A 24,860-nucleotide genomic window follows, 5' to 3' on the forward strand; every position below is an offset into this window, starting at 1 on the left:
TAAATAAATCTAATACATGCCTATGAAGCGATTCTTGTAAAGGGGGCATAAGTAAAAACTATAACTGCATTTAACCTGTCTGGCACTTGTTCGTGGCAGTATCGTCTGTGCTTGGTATAACTGTGCAGAATGTCATGAAAGTCTGGTCATTCTTATTCTTCTTTAATAATATTAATTTTCAGTAATTAGGTCTGGTTATTCATGGGTTGCTGTTATTGTCCAGCATAACATGAGAGTCTAGACATTCTTCTTCCTATTCTTATTCTTATTCTTCTTCTTCTTCTATTTGTCACCTAGTGATTTTGGCCGAGTTCAGTAATGCGCAAATGTCGCTTAATAAAAAACAGTTTAAGGCACCAAATGAATCCAAGACCTCTTTATTTACATAGATTTTCCAAAGCAGAAAAGAGGCTTCCTCCAAATGCCATCACCATGGTGTCGAGCACACTTCGTATCCATTTGCACTTTGCCTAGTTCCATCGCGTGTAGTTATTACCCAAAACAAGATGCTGCCTACAAGCTTGTTAAGCCACTTAACGGAAGACATTTATAATAAAAAAACAAGTTTCATGAAAATCTATAAGTAGAAGACTACGATATCGTAGACCGTCAAGGAAACGATGAATTACTTTTCGCTCGAAACGTCTGGTTAACTGTAGCAGTTAACCTTCCTACCTATATTATGCCAAAATTGTGGGCAGTCGATGTATGTTAGTGTACATAATGCTACGTACATGGATTTATAGTTGATTCGAATTGAGGACTCAAATCCTACTTGGGATATACTATAAGCCCCAAAATAATGAAAAAAGGAAGCTATAGGTCCTCTGGTTTCATTTTTATCATCAAAGATTATTTAGGATTCAGAAATACCATCGAACACTGAAGCCCTCAGAAGAACTCAGCTCAACTCAAACTTGTTTTTCGGGATTATGAGAGGATCTCATGTGTATGAATGAAGGGGAAGTAATTAAAGATTTTTTAGCCTTGAAAGATTACTAGTAGCTACATAAAAGAATGATGCCAGTCTTACTGCCATCTTAGGAAAGTAAGATAGTAATTTATTGACAACTATTTAAGCGATCCGCGTTACTAATTTTATTAGTTCATTTGCACAGTTTAGTCAGCAATTCTTAAATAATTTATGTGCATGCCGTTTCCTTGTACTTCCAGTCTAATCGATCAAGCTCTTTTCAATACACAGCATGCGCTTATATACGTACATATATATGCACGTATGTACACACTGAATTTTGATCAGAAGGAAAATGTATGCCTCCGCGATCTCACTGTTAAAAATATAAACAAAGGGCAAAGAAAACAGCGTACATACAAAAGACGTTGAAAATATTTCAATACTGAATTTGAATACGAATATCGGATGGTGATTCCCTGTACACATGTGCATAAGTACATTAGTAAGTAGAGTAGCAAATGCTATACGCAGTAGCGTTAACAATTAAATCGAACAACACGAACCTCAAAAAGCAAAATATTCAAAACCGAAACTTTAACGAAAACGGCACGAATGCAGGGGGTTATTTTTGGGATACGCTTTTCGAAATAACAACAAAAACCGAAACAACTATGAAAGCATCATACAACAATCGTTAGTAGCCACCTAGCGGACGCAAAGTAGCAAACCGTCGTTCGGTCCATCGGTCGATATGCATGTAGATATGAGCTAACCATCGTAGTAGAGGCACAAAAACAAAAATAAACTGCCTACAACAACCATAAGGAAGTGGGGAATAAAAACAGAAATCCAAAAAATTCTAAATAGCATGAAATAAACGAATGAATGAAACAACAAAAGTCAGAGAATACAGAGACGGTAGAAGAAGAAGCAGCAGCAGCAACAACGGCAACCGTTTCGTTGTAGCGGTATTTGACGAGTTTAGCGAACGCGATGATCGTAGTGTTGGTTGGTAGTCGTAGACGTAATGTTGGGTGGGATCGACGGTAAATTAACCAAATATAAATATATTACTTAAATAAGAATCAAAAAAAGAAAAAAGAAATACGTGCAAAGTAAAAGAAAATAAGTACATATATGTAGTATCGGTGGAGCGGCGGGGCTTGTATTTCGATCTAAAAGCCAAACATAAAAACGGATACAGTGAAGGAGAGTTTGAAGCTGCAGCGGAGAGAGAGAGAGAGAGATATTGTAGAACAAGATCTCTTGACAACGAGGAAATAGTACACAATTATGGTACGCCTGTAAAGGATATTATTCATGTTTGAATATATTTTTTTATGAATTGAGCGCGATGTTAATAAAAAAAAACATATACGAACATTAGGAAAGGATAAGCGCAGACTGTGAAGGCTTCTTAACTGCACATGAATGCATCTGTGTGCATATGTAAATATTATATGCATACATACGCACATATTTATGTGCATATAAAGTGTGATTTTGTGTTGTGAAAAATATGTAAATATCTAAACACAACTTTTGGCGGTTTTTTACTGATTGCGGAAAATCGTTTACTTGCGATACAGCTTCAGTTGGAAATTATATGCATATGTATTGTATATTTTATACATTCCTTATGAACTTTTTTTATTGAAAGCTGTTTTTTTTTTATTTTGGTCAAATTTATAACAATAATCGCCTATAAATATAAAACAAGCGAATTACCATTTTTTTAAACAAAAGTGTAAGACATTTTTTAAAGTGATAGAACTTTCATATACATATCTATGTACATATGCTCTTAAACTGTGTTTTGTAAATCAAGGGTACCTGAACCCTTTTACTGTAAACAAATATGTACCGCCTTTTTTAGTTATTAAAAAGTTTGCAAACTAGCGGTGCAAATTTTTTAACCCCAAAGTTTTCTAAAATATTGTGTCTGAAAATGCTAACAAATAAATACTGATTGCAAGTACGTACATTAGAATAGCCCAAAATAAATTTGCTTTATAGCTAATAAAATTATACGGCTATTTTTCAATTTATATTTTTTAAATTTTAAATTTACTAAAATTTTTATTGAGCTTCCACGGGAAAAATGCACTTTTCCATGATACCAAAAATGAAAAAATTATCGATTTGCAAACAAATTATACCAAATTTTAACAGAAAAGTCCGCCGGAATGTATAAATTTTACATAAAAAAAAATAAAAAAACTAGGTTTCTAATTTTGAGCCATAGCACAAATTTAGGATACCCCTTAAAAAAAAATTTGTTTGCCCTTCCTAATGTACAAGTTTTAATAGAAACACATACATAATATACATATAAGTATAGTTTGTATTTCTATTAAAACTTGCATTACAATGTAGATGGAACTGCCGGTGCAAAAACGTTTATTTGTATATTTCCACGTGTATACATACCAGTACCAGGTATTTAAATAATTCCGTGGATTACTCTTCTTATTCAGTCAAAGGTATTTTTTGGCGATTACTTTCGCTATCACTTCTTAGCAACGCGACAGCGACTAATCTGCTGTGCCATTATTTTCCTGTCAACATTGATTTGGTTTCTATTTTATAAACGACAGACAAATTACTAATTAACAATCATGTGGTCAATCTATATACACAAATAAACATACATAGCAACTAATAAACAAAAGCTTAAAAGGTTTAAATCGAGCTTCTTTGAAATCAGTTGGTTTTAATTTTTTTTCGTGCAAATGGAGTTCCGCTTCCTAACGGCAATTAGATTTTGAAAAGATGATTTTTTTAGGGTGAAATACGCAAATAGGTTGCCGATTGCCTGCCCAGAGCCGCTTGTTTTTAGGTATTCTATTGTGTCGTGGGAATCGAAAAAATTACCTTTGTATTAAAAGCCGGCATACCAATATATAAAAAAACTAAAAAACACAATTGCGCTTCATTTAAATTATCAACAGGATTTACAACTCCTGACTCACAAAACAGATCTCTGCCGTAGCACCGCAAGCTTCACAGCTCATTTATGTTAACTTATTGATAGACTGAAATTGGCCAGTATATAGAAAACCTGCCTTGCGACCTTTCTTTATTAATCACTCTTTGTCAGGCCTCACAGCTACCTTCAAACCACTTTTATTTGTCAATGAACCTACATACTTATACAAGGTGGCACAAACTTAATCATCCAATTTTGTTTTTGAATAACTTATAATACAATATTTACTAATTAAAAAAAATGATTTTGAAAGATAGAAATTTGTGTTTTGACCTTTACGCGCTCCATCGCTTGTCTGTTGGTATACTGCAGCTGTCTAGTTCACAAGTGTCAAATATGATTGACGTACGATGCCATTTGCAAAAATTATAAGTCTTGCGATAGACTGATTAATTGTGCGCACCTTGTATTAGACAAGGAGCATTAGAAGTTTTTATTTTGAAAGTGCACTGCAATGACTAGTGTCATTTTCTTCCTGTCCCCAAGTTTATAGTGAGGGCTTCAAACGTGATGCCAGAGAGCCATTTTAGCTGCATGTTCCCCACGATAATAGCTATCAGCCTGCGGATATTTCTTTTTCACCTTCTTGAAAATACTTTTGTTAGACGTGTAGTAGTTGTTCGTGTGATTTACTCCAGGTGGACAGCACAATGTCATTGTATGTACATGAGAACATTTTTGACTCTCAATTTAATTTTGTTTTTATCTTTCACAGAGATTATCTACAACTAATTGTAATAAAATAAATACAACTACTACTATTACCGTATTTTTCCTTTTGCAGTTTTTTTTTGTGCGTCTGTTTAAATATCTCCCAATTACCTTTCTCCGCAATTTATTTTTCCTTAACGAAAGCAACAATGGCGTTGCCTGCTGTGTAATTTCTCCACTTATAAATGTATTTCTTCAACAACGGTAAAAGACCTTGAACAACTGTTTTTTTTTTAATTTCGATCCTGATGAATAAATAACTTTTTCTTCGTCGTGATTGGTGCATTAACCGTTTAAGCGATTCTGGCCGAGTTTAACAAAGCGCGCCAGTCGTTTCTTCCTCTTGCTAACCGGCGCCAGTTGGACATATGTATGTACACATATACTGTATTTTGTCATAAACATCAAAAGTTAATGGAATATTACTGCGATTTTTATGAACCGACTGCATATTTAAGAATTAAAAATTACAAAGCAATTTCCTTCAAATTGTATTCATTTATAATCAGGCAATGATCTCTTTTACTGCTGCAACGAACCTTTTTGAGCTTTTCTACTATCCTCTAAAACAGCATAAACATTAATTTTTTATTTTAAATAAACCACATAAAGTAAAAATTTACTTATGGCCTTTTTTAATGGTGCGAGATATAAGAATTATGCGAAAATTAGATTTCATTTACTCATTTTTGTTTTTGTTTTTGTGCGAATTTTTCTTGATTAGGAAACAATAATCGATTTTTCTCGTAAAACTAATATTTGACGGAATTTCTTTTGCGCGGGTTCGGTCAGGTGCCTTCAAACCACACCGCATGCGCTCGTTTCCATTTAATGGCAATAACTTGAAAAATCCGTTTTCGCAGCATATCCATCTAATGGAACGCAGGCGGTTTACTTGGATGTTTTGTACTTAGAAATACAGGGTGGCGCAAAAATAGGCCCCCTATAAGAAGATTTATAATTTTTACACATGGCATCGTATGTCACTCACATTTGACACTTGTGAACTAGATAGCTGCAGTATACAAACAGACAAGCGATGGAGCGCGTAAAGTTCAAAATAAAGATTTTCATTGCCCAAAATCATTTTTTTTTTATTCAGTAAAAAGTTATTCAAAAACAAAATTGGATGATTTATTGTATTATATTTACTTTAATCAATATGCATAAATCTGTTTTATGTATGTGATCAAAATTAAAATTAAAAATTAAATTGTTCGGGACTGAACATTATTGAAGACCCTAGAAAGTACGCATTTCCAGAAATTTCTTTAAAACAACACGTAAAAGAGGTGCTCGTTAATCGCTTAAATCAAATCAAGGCTTAGGAAAGTTACGAAGTAATTAATTTAGGATTCACAAAAAATTCCAGAAAACCCTCAATGAATTTTATAACAGCGCCTACATTTTTATACGTATTTGTAGGGGCAAGTTGAAAAGTGTATAGAAAAGAAATGTGTCAATTATAAACATATCTACGTATGTGTGTATGTAAATACAACTAATATTCTCTTCAACTATGCAGTTTTGTTTTATTTTGTTTTTTTTTCTTCCTTCCTATTTTTTCGCTCCACATTATTTTCGCAAAATATTTGTGCACATATTTACATACTTTCTACGAGAATTGCACAGCGATGCAACAAAAAAAGCCTTGATACTTTGTGTACATACATACGTACGTATGTATGTATGTATGTGTATTGTATGGCATAAACGCCTTTATTACTACTTGTAAAAGCATGCGTGCATATGTATGTATGAATGCTTAATAATAAATAAAACATTAGAAGCTAATAAAAAGCGCGTCGCATTATAATAAAAAGTAACGTTTCAAACTCAGCTAAAAGCAACAATAACAAACGCGCTACCCAGGGGAATGATTGCTAACCAAGTATGAACATCTGACCTGATATATAATACTTAGTACATTTCTGAGTAAATATGTATGACCATATGTATGTATGTAGATGTGTACGGATATGCGCTTATATATATGCATGTGTGTGCGCACTGATATATGTACTTAACTAGCCAATGAAGCGGCTCAATGGTGGTATATGGTATTTGCTGAGAATATTCATAAGGAGTTAAATATAAGTATGTAAGTAAATGAGTGTAACAGTTACCTTTGAATGACTGTTAAGAGTTATGAGAGTAGGGGAAATACTTATATGTACATATATGCACAACTCTCATTGATTTGGGTGTAAAAAAACATTGCATAGCAATAAGATTATGTTTGGCCTTCAGTTCTCATCATTGTCGCTCAAATAACGGAATTTTTAAATAAATATTTTTTTTTATCCAAAGTGATTCTGAAGTAGCAACTCGTGGATTGTAACTTCCGTATGGACAAAGAAGTATTCTAACATATTTTTTATACAAAATTATCCATTAATCTTAGTTTTTGAATTTCAATCGAAAAAAGTGGTGTCCAAATTCAGTGTACTGATTGAACTAAAAATGTAGAAGTAAAATTTGAATTTTTTTGTTTTTATAACAAAATTATATTTTTATTATTATGAGAAAAATTATCGCAACTATTAATGCCACAATAAAAACAACAGATTTAAGGCCTGAATTGCGCTCGCACGACTGGTGCGCCTACGTAACCGGAACGACCCAGAATTCTTTCCAGGAAAGGGGTGTCGCTGCAACAGCATTCTTCGACAAAGTGTGAAGATTTTTGATATACATTACAATAATAACAACAGGGCGGTATTTTCCGCTAGCAGCAAAAGAAATTTTCTTTCATTCAATTATTAATTTTATTTATTGATTTATTTACTCATTTATTTTTATAGAAAAGCCAATAAACTACATAGGTTTTTACTAAGTAAAACAGTAATCGAGTAGATCAAAACATGTTGAGAAAAACACTACAATGATATTGAATTTAGTTAACAGAGACAGCGCTATGTTACCTGCCTTGCTCGTTTATACAGAGCGACAAATTTTCCTTGAACAGAATTGGCTTTTAACAGCGGATGTTTCCCCATCAAAATGCATCCGGATCGACATCCCCCTAGCAATCTTTTTCCCCCTCTTTAGTTTGGTGTTAACATCTACTGGAGATAGACTTAGACCATTTCTTTATGCATATGGAAACTTCCTATTTATTTCTTCTTTTGCTAGTTGCAAACGGCAGAGATTTTTTTATGAGAAGCTTTTTCATGCCAGATATAACTACATTCGAAATACATTGACATAACCTACCGATGGGCAATTGCTATTAGACCTTTTTCTTTCATTCACTTGTTGTTTCATGTACAAACTCTGCAGCGAAATCGAAAGTAAAGAAATGGTAGTATATACTTACATATGCATGCCCAAATCCACAGTGAGTTTCCAATCTCTTTACACTACTGAAAAATTTCCTAAATAGCTTCAAATTCAATTGCTCTACATTCTAGTACTTTTACTAGAATTGATTAAATAATGTTAATTTGCCCTTACTTCGCTAACAGTATTCTTAGGCGTTCCTTTGTTATTGTTACTTTTGGTTTCAAATTGTATTTTCTTTGTCGTTAAAGGCCAAAAAGGTTAACTTCTAAATATTAATAGTCTTCCGTGCTCGTTTTTATTTCGAAGCCGCAAACAACGTAAGTACATACGAGCGTACACTTATACTTCTGCACATGCATAATCCTACACACATACCCCATATGCATGGACGTATTATGTGTGGATGTATATATATATGTATTATGCATAATATGTTGATACAAATAGCTGTATTGATCGTTTGCTAAGCTAGCAAGATTGTCTAGTCAATCGTAACATTGTATAGTACCAGGTCACCAAAGATCACCGTCAGCAACCGCTATCAGTATACGTCTATTTAACGCTATACATTTGCGACTAATCGATCTATGGATGTAGAAGCGAGATAGAAAGCGGCCAACAAATTTAAAAAGTATGTAGATATGTCACAAAAAAATGACTGTGCCAATGTTGATAAGCGTATCTTTGGTACGTTGATATTCGTATTTAAATCTTCGCTTTCTCTTAAGTGTTCTTTGACAATTGGTGTTGATCATTCATTTGCAGAAGGTCACCATCAGTTAGCAAAAACTAGTTTTAGAAGCCGATAAGGCTATTAGATGATGATGCTGACGAAAGGTGCATTCTAATGATAAAACAAATGAAGGATAAATAATATAAAAAAAACATTGCAGGGTATACATACTGATACAATTAGGCGAGTGTCAACTAATTCTTAACCGCATAGTTATGATAGTTATATCAGTTTTCGGAAAAATAAATCCATTACTTTTGCGTAAAATTTTTGCCCAAATGGCGTAAAACTGTTTTACGGTCGATCTTTACTCCACTCCCCCTCCTATTGGTGTTTTTTACAAATGGAGGAGCTTACAGTTTTAAGCCGAGTCCGAACGGCAGACATTTCTTGTTTTTTATGAGGACTTTTTAATGGCAGAAATACTATCGGAGGCTTGTCATTGCCTGCATAGGGGCGACCGCTATTAGAAAAGTCTTTTTCCATCATTTGATGTTTCATGCCAAGAGTTTCGAACCTGTGCTTTTGTCACGCAACAATCGATTCGGCTACGGCAACCAGCACCTATGATAGTCTCAAATAAATTTCAATGTAAAATTTTTAACACGTTAAAGTTTGAAAAATTGTTCTCATTTTTTACGCTCTCAAACACTTATCTTCTCTTATTACTTCTTAACCGGTGCTGTAACTGTCACACATTAGGCCACTTCTATCCGCCATTTCCCCGTTCGCCATCTCTATGCCCGATTAACTTGACGAAAAATTTGCATGCAAAAGCAACAACAAACTTATCGTTTCTCTGAGCGCGCCTACTTTTGAATACGAAATAGCGAGTCGGAGACAAATAATAGTTCGAAATAAACGGCGTGTCTGTGATGCATTAAGAACATTGTCAGGCGAATTCACAAGGATATTTGATATAGTACGGACAGTGGTCAAACAGCCAAATGCTTCTCAGAAATGTCGGACAGGGATGCTACGAAATTCTGTCGCAAATTTAGAAGAAATTAGCGTAGCCCAGGTTTTTTGGAAAAATTTACACAATGTGAACTGAGAACTAATATTGACTGAACTTTTGATTCAAACGACCGTATTTTGACCGGTGCGTTTTTTTCACTGGCTCAGTGAACATTCATTTCATTTATTCATTGAATTTATTATTATTGACTCGCATTAATTTACCGTTTTACATGCCTTGTGGAACGGTTATTACGAACGAAATTTGAAATAAGATCTTAAGAGCTATGGCCACCGCATTAGAATTTCGGTAGTAACTTTTAACATAATATTTTCCAAACGTTGCTCATTCGAGAATTTCACCTGTTATTATTATTACTTTTTATTTTTATATACAATATTGGTATGCCCCTAATGAGATACCCTTTATGTAAGTTTGTGCCAACTCATTATTTCCAAAAGTAATTATGGAAGCATCTTTCGTTATACCTGTAAAAATAAAAGATTTTCAACCTCAAGTCTGAAACTTAAATAAAATACGCCATTTTAAGCAGCCGACCAGCACAGCCGTAAACCTGAAACTGACTTCGACCGACCAAATAAATAAAATATAGTATATAACATTGTGTGTTTTATTTGAATTTTGCTCAATATTGTAAAAATAATATTTGCAATTTGACGGAAAAGAACAAAATAAACAAATTTTTCAACCTCAACAAAACTTGTACTGCCTTTTATTGTCTTTGACAATAACTTCTATAGGAGGCTTTGAGCATCATTGTATGCTATAAATTTGATGCTCAGAACGAAGACGTTCGAGCATCTTTTCATCTCTTGTTCTAGCAGTTCACTAGGTCCCGCCAGTGTAACTAACTAACTCATCTGACGCCAGAACCGAGTTGTTTCGATAGTTTACGTCCAGAAGTAGTGTGGTGTTACATGATTGCGTTTGAGAGGGCCTGTGAATAGGTGGTTAGTATCACACGTTTTTTATCTCTTCTTAAAAGCTACTGAAGATATCTGAGCAAGTTCTTAAATCTAGCGATCTTTCACGACCTGATACGCGACCGAATCGGATAATCATTTTCAATACACCTCTACAACTACATTTAACTTTATGGATCTTCTATGGTTCATTACAATCTTTAACGATTCTTTCGGCCAATTTCAATAGACTTCTTGACCCCTGTTTCATGCGTTGTTTTAAATTTCGCGCAATTTCACACGATCGCACTTTACATCTCAGCTGTTATTGACTTATGTATGTACATACATATTTTTCAAAACGATCGCGTTGATTTCTTTTCGGGGTAGAAAAGCTGGCAACAACAGAGTTTCGTTCTCTGCTTTGTTAAATTTACTAAATGGTAAGTTATTTTTAAGTATTTCTCTACGTGATATACACGTACTTATATGTGTATATATGTATGTATGTATATACATAAGTTTTTCTATTAATATAACTACACACCACACTTCCCCAGTATAGTGCACATGCATAGTATACATACATAAAAATGCTCGTACTACACTCATCATACAACCGTATAATGAGCATACCAACGTACTAAATGTACATACGACGATACTTAAAGCGTCAGTGAGTGACTGGGTGAGTGAGTGAGCGAGTGAGTGATTAGAGGGAGGGTGGAAGGGGGGTGTAGTGCGGGGGGGAGCGGCCATAAAATGTGGGGGATTAATCCCCTTAGTTTTCACACTATTGGCTATGGCCCGCAGCAACCAAGTCAGTCAGCTGCAAAAGATGGGATCACTTTGGGCGTCCGTGCAACAACGATTTTTCTCATTACTGGTTGATTTAGATTGCAAGCATGTTAATATTGCTTGTTTTGTGTTAAGCAGTTCTTGTGTACAAGTATTTTCAGCAAACATAATGCAGTAAATCGAAACAAAGCGTTGAAAAAATCAAAATAAAAATAAAAACGAAGAATACGAAAAACATTTACTTGATATACGGATATACGTCTTCAGTCACTTCAGTGTGACTTTTAGCTGTTGATCCCATTGAAATTGTACGGCGATTGCTATACAATATGCCATATATATGTATGTGAGTAAATATCTGCACCAATGTTCATACGTATGTATGTAGGTATGTATGATTGTAAAAATACACATTCTTATTTTAATGCATATATGTAGTACGTAGGTATGTATGCACACGCACACATATGTGTATATGTAAATTTTCGTGTGTATATTTATGTTACATTGAATGTTTGTAGGCCTATGAAAATGAAAGCGTTGCGTTGTCTTCTTGAAATCTCTGACTATTTTTATACCGACGAATCAGAATAACAACTAAAAGAACGCAATATAACATTACCCTAACAGACGTTCTAAGTAGCTATAGACAAAGATGAATTTTAATCGTACGTTATATTCATATATTTGTATGTATGTATGTATGTATCTGCATACATATTTATAAAACAGATGTTACAACCGACATTCCAACTCAAGTGCCTTGTGCACTTAAAAAACTCAATAAATTCAACTGTATTACCATTTGAAAACAGGGAATTTGTGATTACTTGTATTTTGCGCTGTATATTACTTGCATCGCTATCGGTACATACTATGTACATATGTACATATTTTTCTAAATTTATACATATATATAGCATATGTGGATGGCGGTTAAAAAATATCCCAGTGCGCATAACAAACTTTTGACCACCGGCATGAAATTTAGACGGAAGCAAACCATTTTTTTATGAAGTCATATATCAATATATTTTTTTCAAAATTGGCATACAGTTTATACATTAAAATAATATAAATTTTTTTTTGTTTTATTTTAATCATTTAAAATGGCGGATGTACACTCAATTCTTTCAGGAAGGTCGCAGCGGGTCTTCTCAATTGGCGGGCAAAATCCAAATTTTTTGTTTATTAATGTCATAATTCCTATATGAATTAACAATAGGTAAATGGAAAAAAAAATCGCGGAATAAAATGCTTAAAAAACAATAAGATTTCTGGGGCGAATTTTTCCACTATTTTTGCTTCGAAAAAAATATTTTTTCGAAAAACTTTCGAAAACTTGAAACACATAGAAAGTAATATCATAAAAAAGATGTGTGCAAAATTTCAGGGAGATCGTTCAATAACTTTTCGAGTTATCGTGTACGCCAATTCGAAAAATATAGTTTTGAGAAAAACGCGTCTAAAGTTTGAATACATAACTATACCTCTCCCAGTGCTCGAAAGCAAAGAATAGATTCGTCACGGTTGACGATCTATAATATAAGAAATACTTAAATTAACGTTCTAAAAATTGTTTGACATATTCTTAAAGGATTTTATTAACATTTTATGAAAAAAAAAATTTTTTTCTAAATTTTACAGGTATCTGTCCCCTTAATTTCATCATCACTGTCAGATGAAGAGCATTCCATTAGCAATTTTATTATTCTTCATATTTTTCTCGCTTCCGTCTATGCATGTATGTTTATACATATATTGCCAAATTAGTTAATAACCAAGAAGTGCAAGCATAAATCGCAAAAAATGCCTTCAATGCTTTCCATTTGTACAGCGTTTTTCAATAGGTGCGCTTCAACTTTTTTTTTGTAAATTTCATTAGTATGCATTTCATCATGGAAAGCTACACACTTGAGCAACGATTGCAAATCGTGCAAATTTTTAATGAAAATTTATAAATTTTCCAAAAAATCATCTTCAGTGATGAAGCTCACTTTTGGCTCAATGGCTTTGTCAACAAGCAAAATATGCGTTACTGGGCAGAAAGCAATCCACACGTGATTCATGAGGCACCGTTGCATCCCGAAAAAATCACTGTTTGGTGCGGTTTACATGCCGGCGGCGTAATTGGCCCATATTTTTTCGTTGACGAGAACGATCGCCACGTTACTGTGAATGGAAATCGATACCGCAACATGATAAACGATTATTTTTGGCCGCAATTGAATGGTATGGACTTAGACGACATGTGGTTTCAACAGGACGGGGCCACAAGCCACACAGCACACGCTACAATTGATTTGTTGAAGAGTAAGTTCGATGAGCGCATTATTTCCAGAAATGGACCGGTCGAATGGCCGCCGCGCTCGTGTGATTTGACGCCTCTAGACTATTTTCTTTGGGGTTATGTGAAGTCATTGGTCTACAGTAACAAGCCGGCGACGATTTTTGAGCTCAGAGCCAATATTGAACGCGAAATTGCTGGAATTTCGGCCGATTTATGCAAAAGAGTGGTCGAAAATTGGGTTCAACGATTGGACTTCGTAAAACGTGCACGCGGTGGTCATGCAAAAGAAATCGAATTTCATACTTAAATGTAAATGTTCAAACTCGATAATAAAAAAAAATTAGTTAAAAAAGTCAAACCGTTTGTGTTTTATTCAAAAAAAAAGTTGAAGCGCTCTTACTGAAAAACGCTTTATTTCGGCAACTTCAGCAACGGTGATTGGAGGCTGTGGTTCAGAAGTTCATACCCCTATTGGCCAATACCTATTTAATAGAATATTCAAACACAATTTATAAATTTTATCTAAAATATATTTACTTAGGAGAATATTAATCACGATTTTTATTAAAATTTAGAATTTTGATTCAATTCCCAAATTTTAATTCGTGTTTTTTGTTACTTTGCGATCAGCTGTTTTTCTCAAGTAAAAATTCTACAAGTAAAAATTTATCCAGCAAAATGAAATGGATTTTGCTCTCTCACTTTCCCCTAGATGAACATCAAAACTTGCACAATTCTTAGAAACTATTTGCTTCGTAATCTATTGTTGACGTACGCCAATTTCGTGTCTGCACTGCAGTTATGGGTTATTCGAATCCAGACCAGAAGAAGGAGCTCTGCCAAACTCCCAATACAGTGTGTAAGCGCCAATAATATATATATAAATATAGATATTCACGTTCAGTAAGCAAATAATTTTACAAATCATTTTTAATTGAGGAGGCTGGCTGCTCATCTTCGTTCGCGCGAGGCTGCTTTCCCCGTATTTTTGTCTAGAGCAAGTAAGTGTAGTCTTTTTTAAAGTTTTGAAAAAAAAAAACGAAAATAGGAGCACTTTAAGTTGATAGAAAAGTTGGTTAACAAATTTTTAAAATTTATAAAAAATTTTATTTTAAATAAACCAATCAAACGAATTTTACGCCACTCTTTGTATTTAGGAAAATGTTTAGCAATTTTAAGGTTAATCGGTTGAAAACAGTTAGATTGATCAGCCCAGGGGACTCCTTCATGACGCGCGTGATATATATATGTATATAAGTATATATAATTGGCGCTTACAGCCTCTTTGGGTGTTTAGCGTGCGTCTTTCACAAATGGAGGGACCTGCAGTTTTAAGCCGACTCCGAGCGGCCGCCGTGAGTGTGATAGACACCGTAATTTTTTATCTGAAACAAGTAAATGGAGACTTTTTAAAGTTTGATAAATTATCTACAGAGTGACGTAGGAGTAACGTTGCACACATTTATTTATGTACGTCTCCGACTTCTTCAAATATTTTGCTGCAGATGCACGTGACATTTTCGGACCTTTGGGGTGTATACATATGAACTCGGCTTCAAATCGTTATTCGTAGGCGAAGCTCATTTCGTAAAAACAACGTACGTTTTCTAAATTTCTCACAAAACTTACAAATTGCATGACGCGCATTGCTAAAAGAATATGTCAATTTAGCAGCATATAATTTTTTTATAACGGAACTTTAAGTTTGAATTTTGCCGGTCACACCTTCATTAGGCAGCCTGTACATAGGTTTTCACTTCCTCTTTTCTTCATTAATATACATACATACGAGTATATATATTCGATGAGTCCATGTTAAACGTTTTCTTCCTTTTTTTGAATTTTTTATCAATTCATTTTCTTGGTAAGCCAATGAAAATACAGATTTTACATTATGATCGTAAAGAGTCCAAGAGACTACAGATTCGCTTACACACACCTCTATATATTTATACTTGTACACATACATTGGACATTACTCATTTTCAGCTGCTAAATTTAATGCTCTGTTCTGTTCTGTTTAACTGCTGTACAAGTGCTTATGTAAAGATGTATGTGTTACGTAAACATGTATGTAAAAGCTTAAGTAAAATTTTCACGAATACATAACAAAAAATTTTATAAATAAAATTTTCAAAAATTCCCCACCGAAGCAGAGGTATTGACTCATTTCAAAAATAAAGTGTACTGCTATTAACTAACAGAGATGGAATGGATTCCAGTAGTACTATATAGTTTGTATACATACATACATATAAAAGAAAAATTCTCCTTTTTCTTTCTATTTTTAAAAACAGCTACAGTGCTTTATTATGCTATACAGGAAAAACGCTCCCAGTTCTATGTCTACCATTCCGAACTTTTACGAATACAATTAGTTTCTCCAGAAGATCCAACAATAAGTGGCTAACCTGAAATGTGAAACATATTCTTCGACTTTCCCTCATATCTATAGCTTCTACAGCATTCATTATGCAGGTCTGTGAGCTTGATGGCCAGATGGCCAATAGCCAACAGTGCCCCTTTAAAGTTCCTTAGCAATTTCCGGCTTCTCAGTTCATCGAATGGTGTTCAAGTGTAAGTGGAGTTCATTTGCTGTTAGTGCGCGTCAACCTGTGAGACCAGGCAACCCATTAGGACTACTATATTTGAACTCGGTTCCTCGACTAATGTCGCATAATTTTTCTTCGCGCACTCGTCTGCTTTTGTCAGAGGCCAGACGAAGAGATAGACTTTTTCCAATGCAGGAGGAACATACACTCGAAGGTTTATCTTTTTCTACCCAAGAGTGACCGCTTTAGTAAAAGCGTTTTCTATCAATTAGTGTTTCGTGCCCGTAGTTTGTGCACTTCCAATTGTTAGTAACGCACCAATCCATTCGGCTACGGCAACCGTAGTAGACACCTGGACGTCAAAAATAAACAAATATTTAGGTACATATGCTGAAGCGAGAAACTTTCCAGGAAATTAGAGTTCCAAGTGCTTGATTACAATTTTTAGGATCTAAAGTTATACTCTTCATCGTTCGTGGCAATGCCAATAAAATCCGCTTGTGACTCTTTTTTCTAGGACTCAAAATCTCCAACAACGCCGGCCAACAATGGCAATGGAAGTGTCAACAACCACAACAATAACAACAACAATAGCAACTACCACCATCATCGTGCGCCACGCACTCCCGAAAGTTATTTCAATGTGCCCGAATCGATCGCGCTGCTGAATATCGTCAAATCGGAGCGCATTCAAAGCGCCTTCCAGTCGAATCGCAAGAATCACGCCAGCGTCTGGGAGATGGTTGCCGAAGTGCTAAATCGATTCAGCGCGCGTAAACGTTCCGCCAAACAGTGTTGCAATCGTTATGAAAATTTGAAAAAGATCTACACACAATTGAAGAAGAATCCCGAACGGCATGTGCGTCGCAATTGGCCTTACATGTTTCTGTTCAAGGAGATCGAGGAGCAGCGCGGTGAATGTTGGGGTTCGGCGAATGGCAAACGACTAGCGTTGATAGCAAAAAGTCACAAAGAGCTCTCGTACTATCAGCGCCGGCGGCAGGCCGCTGAGTTGGGTGTGGCGTATCTGGGCAAAGATGCGGCTGCTGTGATGCAACACAGTTTGCTACAGAGCCTCTCTACAGATTCGAGTAGCAATAATAGCAAAATGGAACGTTTTCTGCCCAATCACTTTGTGGAAGCGCAACTAGGTGACGGACTCGGTGGCGGGATGAGCATGTACGACGATGGCGCGCCATTGAATTTGCCACAAAGCGCAAGCGCGGCAGCGGCAGCAGCCGTTGCGGCGGCGGCAATAAATGTTGTCATGCAAAAGGAACAGGAACTGCGCGAAAATGGACTGAGTGGCGTCGGCAGCAGCGTTGGTGGTATGGAAAATGGTAATGAAGATGCAACACAACACCGCGCGAACGAGATAAATGGGCCGTTGACGCTGAATGGTGGTGCGGATGTGCCAAATGGTAGAATTGGAAGTGTAGCAAATGGTGGTGCTATAGGCACTATGCTAGCGCCACATCCCGACAATGGCATTAAAGATGTGCTGCGACCGCACTATGAGAAAGACTGTAATGGCGGAGGGGCATTGAGTTTGCCCAATGGCGACAATAATATCTCAATGAAGTGAGTTGAAGGCAGCGTACATTTGTGGGTACTGTGTATGTCAATGGATTATACATTTGCAGGTCCGAGCCAATGTCTGAAGGAGAATTCAATCCAGATGATATACAATTAATGCAGACCAACTACAATGGGTAAGTAAAGGTTATAAAAAAAGAGAATTGTGGGAGAAATGAACAAAATTGTGCGAGAACTTAAAATTTGCTGAGGTTTCCAAGTTTCAATAGCTGATGATTGCGTTGTTCTTTGGAACTAAAAGTAGGTCAATTTATAGACGAAACTCGAGAAACAGAATATCGACCTATGTATGTACATATTTTTTTGGTTGTTATTTTTTCATTGTTTTTAGTTTTTTTTATCTTTTTTTTAATTTTTTCAATTTTTTTTTTTTTGTTTTGTAGTTTTCTTTTCTCCAACCTCAAATTTGTCAAAGGCAAATGTCTCATATGGGAAAATTGCTGAGAATTAGAATTGTACCAATTAAAATTGTCTCTATCAAGATTATCAATTGTGGAATACGAATCTGCAATTCGTTTTTTCTGCAACAGGTATATTTCTCACACGATGGAGAGAATAATGAGATGGCGCCTATCGTGGTTCCGTTACTTTGATTTAGAATTTTTTTGTTATTTAGTCTCCGAATTTTAGTTATTTCTTCATGAAATTTTTGTAATATGTTCTAATTAAAATGTAATGTTTATAATTTTGTAAAATATACATTTTTTAAAAATTAGTTCAATAATTCACTTAATTTCATTTTAACTTTACTTTTTTTAAGATCTGGTCACATTGCCCATTATTGCGGTTATTGTTGATGTTTATGAATATTCGTTTCTGTTTTGAAATGTGCGTTAATTAACCAAACGTTTTAGTGAATATTTACGCAAAAATAAGATAATTCGTGAAAGTGTATAAGTGAAAAAAAAGGAAAAATGAAATGTGCAGTGAAAAATTGTGATAGTAAGAACCGCAATAAAGCGTGTGATATAAACTTTTTTATATTTCCAAAGGATGAGGCGCTCTGCAAACAGTGGATGCATTTCTGCTGGCGAGGAAATGCCTTCAATCCTAAAACGAGCTTTATATGTATGAAGCATTTTACTAGTGATAGCATTGAAAACCAACTAAAGTTCCAAATGGGTAATGTATATAATGTGTAGTTTTTAAAATAAAATTATTTATTTACATTTTTAATTTCCAACTTTTTCTTCTTCTTCTCCTTTCAGCAGTCAAATCTATGTCCCGCTATTGCAGTGTTGCCTAGCTTTGAATATAAAAACGCATTTAAAGAAAATAAAATACCAAATTTTTATTGAATTACTTGAAAAACTTTGTATGCGTGACAAATTGTCTTTGAAATGTGCGTTTTGTTTTAAATAAATGTGTTATCGAAATGAGTTTATGAGTTTTTTTGGTAAAAGAAACTCTTTTGTTAAGGGAATGACTTATTTGCTGCATTTCAGGTTATGTAACAAACTAAAGTACTCTCTTTTGTAAAAATGTCATTATGGTTTTTTCCAGTATTTTCTGGTATTTTGTTGCTTATTTTTACTGTGAATACACCTCTTGATTCCCTATGTCCCACTAAGGAATGAGGACCGAACGAAACGATTACATCTCTATGGTTTTAATTCGCATTCAGTAAATTCAAATGCTTTTAAAAGGTTTCCAAGGGTTAGAAGAGTTAAGAAAAGAAGATTTAATATTCTGACACAACCTCAAAAGGAAAAAAATTAAATTTTCACTTTCAAAATACTAAATTTTATAAAAATCAACAAATTTTCATTAGCACTAAAATCTTCTCAGAGTGACCTTTTTTAACCTTCCTTTGTTTAATAATAAATTTTTTTTAACTTACAGTTTCGGTAGCCTTAAATTAAAAACAAAAAGAAACAAACACCAAACTTTAAAATTGTCGCATTTTTAGTATAAAAAAGCACTAAATTTATTGTAAAGAGCAAATGGTTGGCAACACTACACTACTTGGCAAACGTGACGTCACGCACTCTCTGATGGGCGCAATCTTCTTTCTATCATTCTTGTATTTCTCAAAATATTTCGATTTTAAGTTTGCATTGCCTCTCTCTCAATTCCCTATAAAACAAACGAAAGTGAGGAAAGGTTTCATCAAATCGTAATGACATTCGAAAAACTTTGCGCTGGGAGGGGAATTGACCCTATATTTGCATATTTCTATTGGTCGATTGTAAACGAAAAAGAAAACAGAAAACAGGATCTTTGAACAGAGCCAATGCACAGCAATTCTTCGGAAAAAATACCAAGTAATTAAGTTGAAATACTAAAACTTGGTGAAAACGGTCAGAGGTACCCAAAATTAGAAAAAATGACTTGTAACCCATTCACTTTTGAAAAAATCATAAATTTAAAAGAAGCTGCGACTTTTACATTCATTAGATCGAAATATTTTGAGAAAACAAGTTGTTCCAGAAAAACGGAACACAGATCCGTAATCTATGACCCAAAAATAAGTTTAGGTGTCTCGGAACTTTTATGTGTTATCAATAATTTTTTGCTCAAACCTTCAAACAAATAAAACTTATTCTCAATTAATGGATTATGCAACAATAATCTGGCGTCCGTTCCATTCCATCATTATTGTTAGTATTCCAGCAGCTCCATGTTGATAGAATAGAACGTGCTGGGGAAGTGTGGAATTTGGCTTACGTTCGTTGCGTTTCCCTGATCCTATACCATACAGAGCACTTTAATTGCTACTTCATTGCTTTGCAATAGACTAAAGAAGGTCAATATAAACTTTAACTTTTCTTTTTTGCATTATTCAAGGAATTTGTGTCTGCCCACGACTTTGGGGAAGAATACATTTTAATGTTCCGCGAAGATATTTTTGTGCCTCGTTGTCCCTTTATGCTGATAATGTTAGAACGCATTATGCCCGCAATGCTCCTATTGGCAGAGCTATGCGAGCATACCATATAACCAAATCTCAACATGTATCGATCTTGATTTTTCTTTGCCTAAAGTAAATTTTACTGATCATTTTAATTTGATGACCTAGTTTAAGCATAACTGTTAAATAGTCTGTAAAAAATATAATTTAACTTAATAAGGAAATAAATATTCATTTCTAAATTTACTTCGCCCCCAGCTCCCAAAACTACTATCCACACAACATTGATACCAACATTCTGCACCCGGATGTCATTGTCGACACCGATAACATTTCCGATTGCAGCAGCGTCTTAGCTGGTGATGGCATTGGCGGCTCGGCGAAGAGCAAACGCAAACTCTCCACATCCACCGATGGCGGTGATAGTACAAATTACGAATTGATCGAGTACTTAAAGCGGCGCGAGAAGCGCGATGAGGAATTGCTGCGGCGCATGGATGCGCGCGAGGAGCGACTATTGGCGTTGCTCGAACGCACAGTTGTCGCTATTGAGACGTTGGCTGGCAAGAAGCCGGTGGAAAGTAAAGAGTAAAAAGCATTGATAACATCAGTGGAAAAAATGCGCTATGGCAACAACAACAAAACCCTCAGTCATTTAGTGAATTAAGCCAACTATAAGTAGTTTTAGGTAAATAACGCCAAAGGTTACTCACTTTGCAGAGCCAAAGAACAAATTCGAGGAGATTTTCACTTTTAATCATATAATATATTCGATAAGTTTTTTATTTATACATATACAAATGTTTGTGCTTAATAATTTAGTTAGTGTAAAAGTAAGGATGTGGATGTTATTTGAAATTACTCAATTACCAAAAATTTACTTAATTAGTTTAATTTGTTTGAAGCGAGAAGAACTTTTAATACTCATTTTTTGCCCCTTTGTAACCCATGTGCCATTGTATTTTAATTAAATATAAATTATACCTCCTATACCTAGAGACTAATAGCATAAACAAAATCAAATCGGTGAGCAAACTTCGTCGGAGAAAATTTCGCTGTCAAAATTGGGACACACTCACAGTGCAAGAGAGATAGAGTGCAAGAATACGCCTTGCTCACGGTGTACAGAATACGACAGAAGAATAATCTGCCATTCTTGAAACACACTGCAGTACATTGGATTGCATACAATTTAAATTAAACGGAAAATTAGAGGATTATTCTTATTCTTATACTTTTATATTTTTTATTTATCAACTCCTGCTAATGGCACTTCGGTTTTGGTTCGGGCGAAATGTTGCGACGAATATCACCCGAAGGCATTGCTTCGTCCGACGAAATTCGCTCAGCGATTCGGTTCTGTACTGTGGTACTTTAAGAAAGAATATCAGTAAATCAACACATTTTCTGTTGCATATACAAATGTTTTTTTTTTTCAAACAATATTGAAAATAGATTTCATAGAAAACTACTCAACAGAAGTGAGACTTCTTAATACTAAGTTAATGCAAAAAAATATTAAATGGAAAAGGTGTTGTCATAACCAAGGTGCATTCATTAAAGGCAAGGTGGATTTATTAAGGTGACAGCATTCACCCAGCTGAATTTTTCGCCGTAGGTATGTCTTACGTCAAAATGATATGCTTTGTTTGTATGTTTACATTTGACTACTGATTTTGACGTGATGCTTGCACCAAATGCAACAACAAATACATGTAGGGTTTTACTTATATGTGTTTGCTGCAAGGCGAATTTATTACAGGTGACAGCAAACACATATAAGTAAAACCCTACATGTATTTGTTGTTGCGTTTGGTGCAAGCATCACGTCAAAATCAGCAAGCAAATGTAAACATACGAATGTAAACATACCAATACATACAAACAAAGCATATCATTTTGACGTAAGCCATACCTACGGCGAAAAATTCAGCTGGGTGAATGCTGTCACCTTATTAAATCCACCTTGGTTTGCTGTCACCTGTAAAAAATTCGCCTTGATTAAAGGCGGTGGCACTAGACCAGTGCTGTCCATCCCATACATCAATTGATCACACGTATTCTTACTCTCCATCGTTCAGTCGTTAGCAAACCAGTAACGAATAAACACCGAGTTTGTCCGCGACGCTTAGTGTATGCAATACAATACCCTGTGAGAACTTTTTTATGCTAGAAAATGCCTTTGGCGACTTGCAATGCCTTTTATGTTACAAGTCGTTTAAAGGAAGCTATAGATGTAATATCAAAAGGCATTTCGATTCCTCCCACAAAAATTTTCTACTCCAATTCAATATTTATTTATTTTGGTTTAAATTTCCCACTAGGCTGCTCCCATTCTCTCGTTCTCACTTTTGCACTCACATTTTTCATTTTGGACAGCACTGCACTAGACCAACAACACTTCTGTACGTTTGATAGTCAAAGTAAAGTATTGAGAAACTAGAAAACAAATAATGAGTTCGCCTTGCTGACAGCCACATGGACACGGCGAAAGGAAAAATCCAACTCAGCTGATTTACCAACACCACCTTTAATAGATTCGCTTTGGTCATAACCTTCAGCAATTATTTATCAATTAAAACTTTCTCGACCACTTTTAATTGTTTATCAAAGCGAGAATTCATATTCGTTTAAGTTAATATTTTTACTAATTTAAATATATGTCAATCTTGTTGTAAAAGTTGGAGACTTAGGAATAGCTGGTTATATGCAACAAAATCAAAGCATATTTATTGTATTTACGAAAACACTATTTTAATCTCAATGTTGAACATTACTTTTAAATTAAAAGTGTTTTTTCTTCTTGTTATTAGAAAATTTTTGCAGCAATTTTTTTCATTTGTAGTTAAGAAAAAAATGTAATAATATCTAAAGACGCCAACAATATGCATATTTACATAATGAGAAACTTTAAAAATAATACTGAGTTTAGAAAATATTCGTGGTTACCCTATTATTTTCTATGCAAACTTTACTACTAAAGCCACTTGTTTGATACCCACATTCGATATTCCTTTTACTGAAATTGTATGGCGACCCAGGACATAATTTTGAATAGTCTGCAACATATGAACATTATAGATATGTATAAATAAAAAAAATTATTAAATTTTAATTTATTTTAAAAAACTGATTACTTCATTAATATATTTTTACTATTCGTTACTTCATTAAAATTATTTGCCAACCCTGTTCACATTTTTGCACAACCCTAGCGAAATTTATCTTTAACTAAAGTTTTCTCACCTACCGTTATATTTCCGTTTATACTCATTTTACTACATAATTACAGGTGAATTATTAATTTTTTAAATAAACATCTGGCAACTCTGTTTTGAATATTTAAGCAATATAAATTAAATATCAAATGAAATGAAAGAAATATGCAAGTCTGAAAAAATTCTAATATACTTACATGTGCATAAATACTTTTTTATTAAATAATCCCGTACAAATGTGAGGTTAGGTTAGGTTAACAATGATTGCACAAAGAGTGGGCACACTTGGACGAAGAAATCAATTTCATCCTTTGTGACACCTTTGCGAGGGAAGTAACGTGCAGCCAGATAGATAGGACGAAAGAAGACGGAGAAGGTAGGTGAGGGAAAGGAGAGGATCGGGTATATGTGGATTACGAACGACGACAAAGTTGCGGAATATCTTTATAGACGAGTTCGGGCATTAAAGGGGTAAATGATGTTCTAAGTACAATCAAGTAAAATAAAACAAATACTTAAATCTGAAGAAATGTTTATAAATTGATGACTAAAGTTTTTTATAAACTATTAATTTAATATTGACCAAAAAACAACATGCTATTTAATGTCTTTTCACATACACTTCAATGAATACTGAAGGGGAGTAACAATCAATATTTTTAATTTTTAAATTGGTATTTGGCAGCTCTATCATTTACTGACATAAACGTATGCCGGAATCTGAAGTTTGGTATTTTTTTTAAATGTGTTATTAGAAAATCTTTAAACTTTCCAAACTTAAGCTTTATTAATTTTATTTATATATTTTATTAAAAAAGAAAACATTAGACAACACTGACCACATATACCTATATTTAAGCGTTTCCAACGACTCGAATTTATATCCGGCCAAGAACTGTCACTCAAGCACCATTCCCCGTATGTAAATATGGGAAATGTTTATGCCGTCACGACAACAACAACAACCTACATTTAAGAGACGTTTAGGCTACCCTGCTCATAATAATATTAGTACTTTCATCACTTTTTTAATGACCAGC

At 34.5% G+C, this 24,860-nt stretch overlaps 1 protein-coding gene across 2 annotated transcripts; it reads left to right on the forward strand.

Moving 5' to 3' along the window:
* The first annotated feature begins 1,938 nt into the window (after positions 1-1,938).
* On the forward strand, positions 1,939-22,083 carry LOC129239367 (uncharacterized). Of its 2 annotated transcripts, none has more exons than XM_054874823.1 (4): positions 1,939-2,212; positions 16,673-17,736; positions 17,799-17,867; positions 20,861-22,083. In XM_054874823.1, exons 1-4 carry the CDS (start codon positions 2,210-2,212, stop codon positions 21,192-21,194), a joined length of 1,470 nt encoding a protein of 489 aa, XP_054730798.1. In that variant the 5' UTR covers positions 1,939-2,209; the 3' UTR covers positions 21,195-22,083. The 2 variants fall into 2 exon arrangements, with proteins under 2 accessions (XP_054730798.1, XP_054730799.1); XM_054874824.1 differs by lacking the exon at positions 20,861-22,083 and adding an exon at positions 18,135-18,348.
* Positions 22,084-24,860: the final 2,777 nt, after the last annotated feature.

This window comes from Anastrepha obliqua, chromosome 2 (assembly GCF_027943255.1).
Source record: "Anastrepha obliqua isolate idAnaObli1 chromosome 2, idAnaObli1_1.0, whole genome shotgun sequence".
Taxonomy (NCBI): domain Eukaryota; kingdom Metazoa; phylum Arthropoda; class Insecta; order Diptera; family Tephritidae; genus Anastrepha; species Anastrepha obliqua.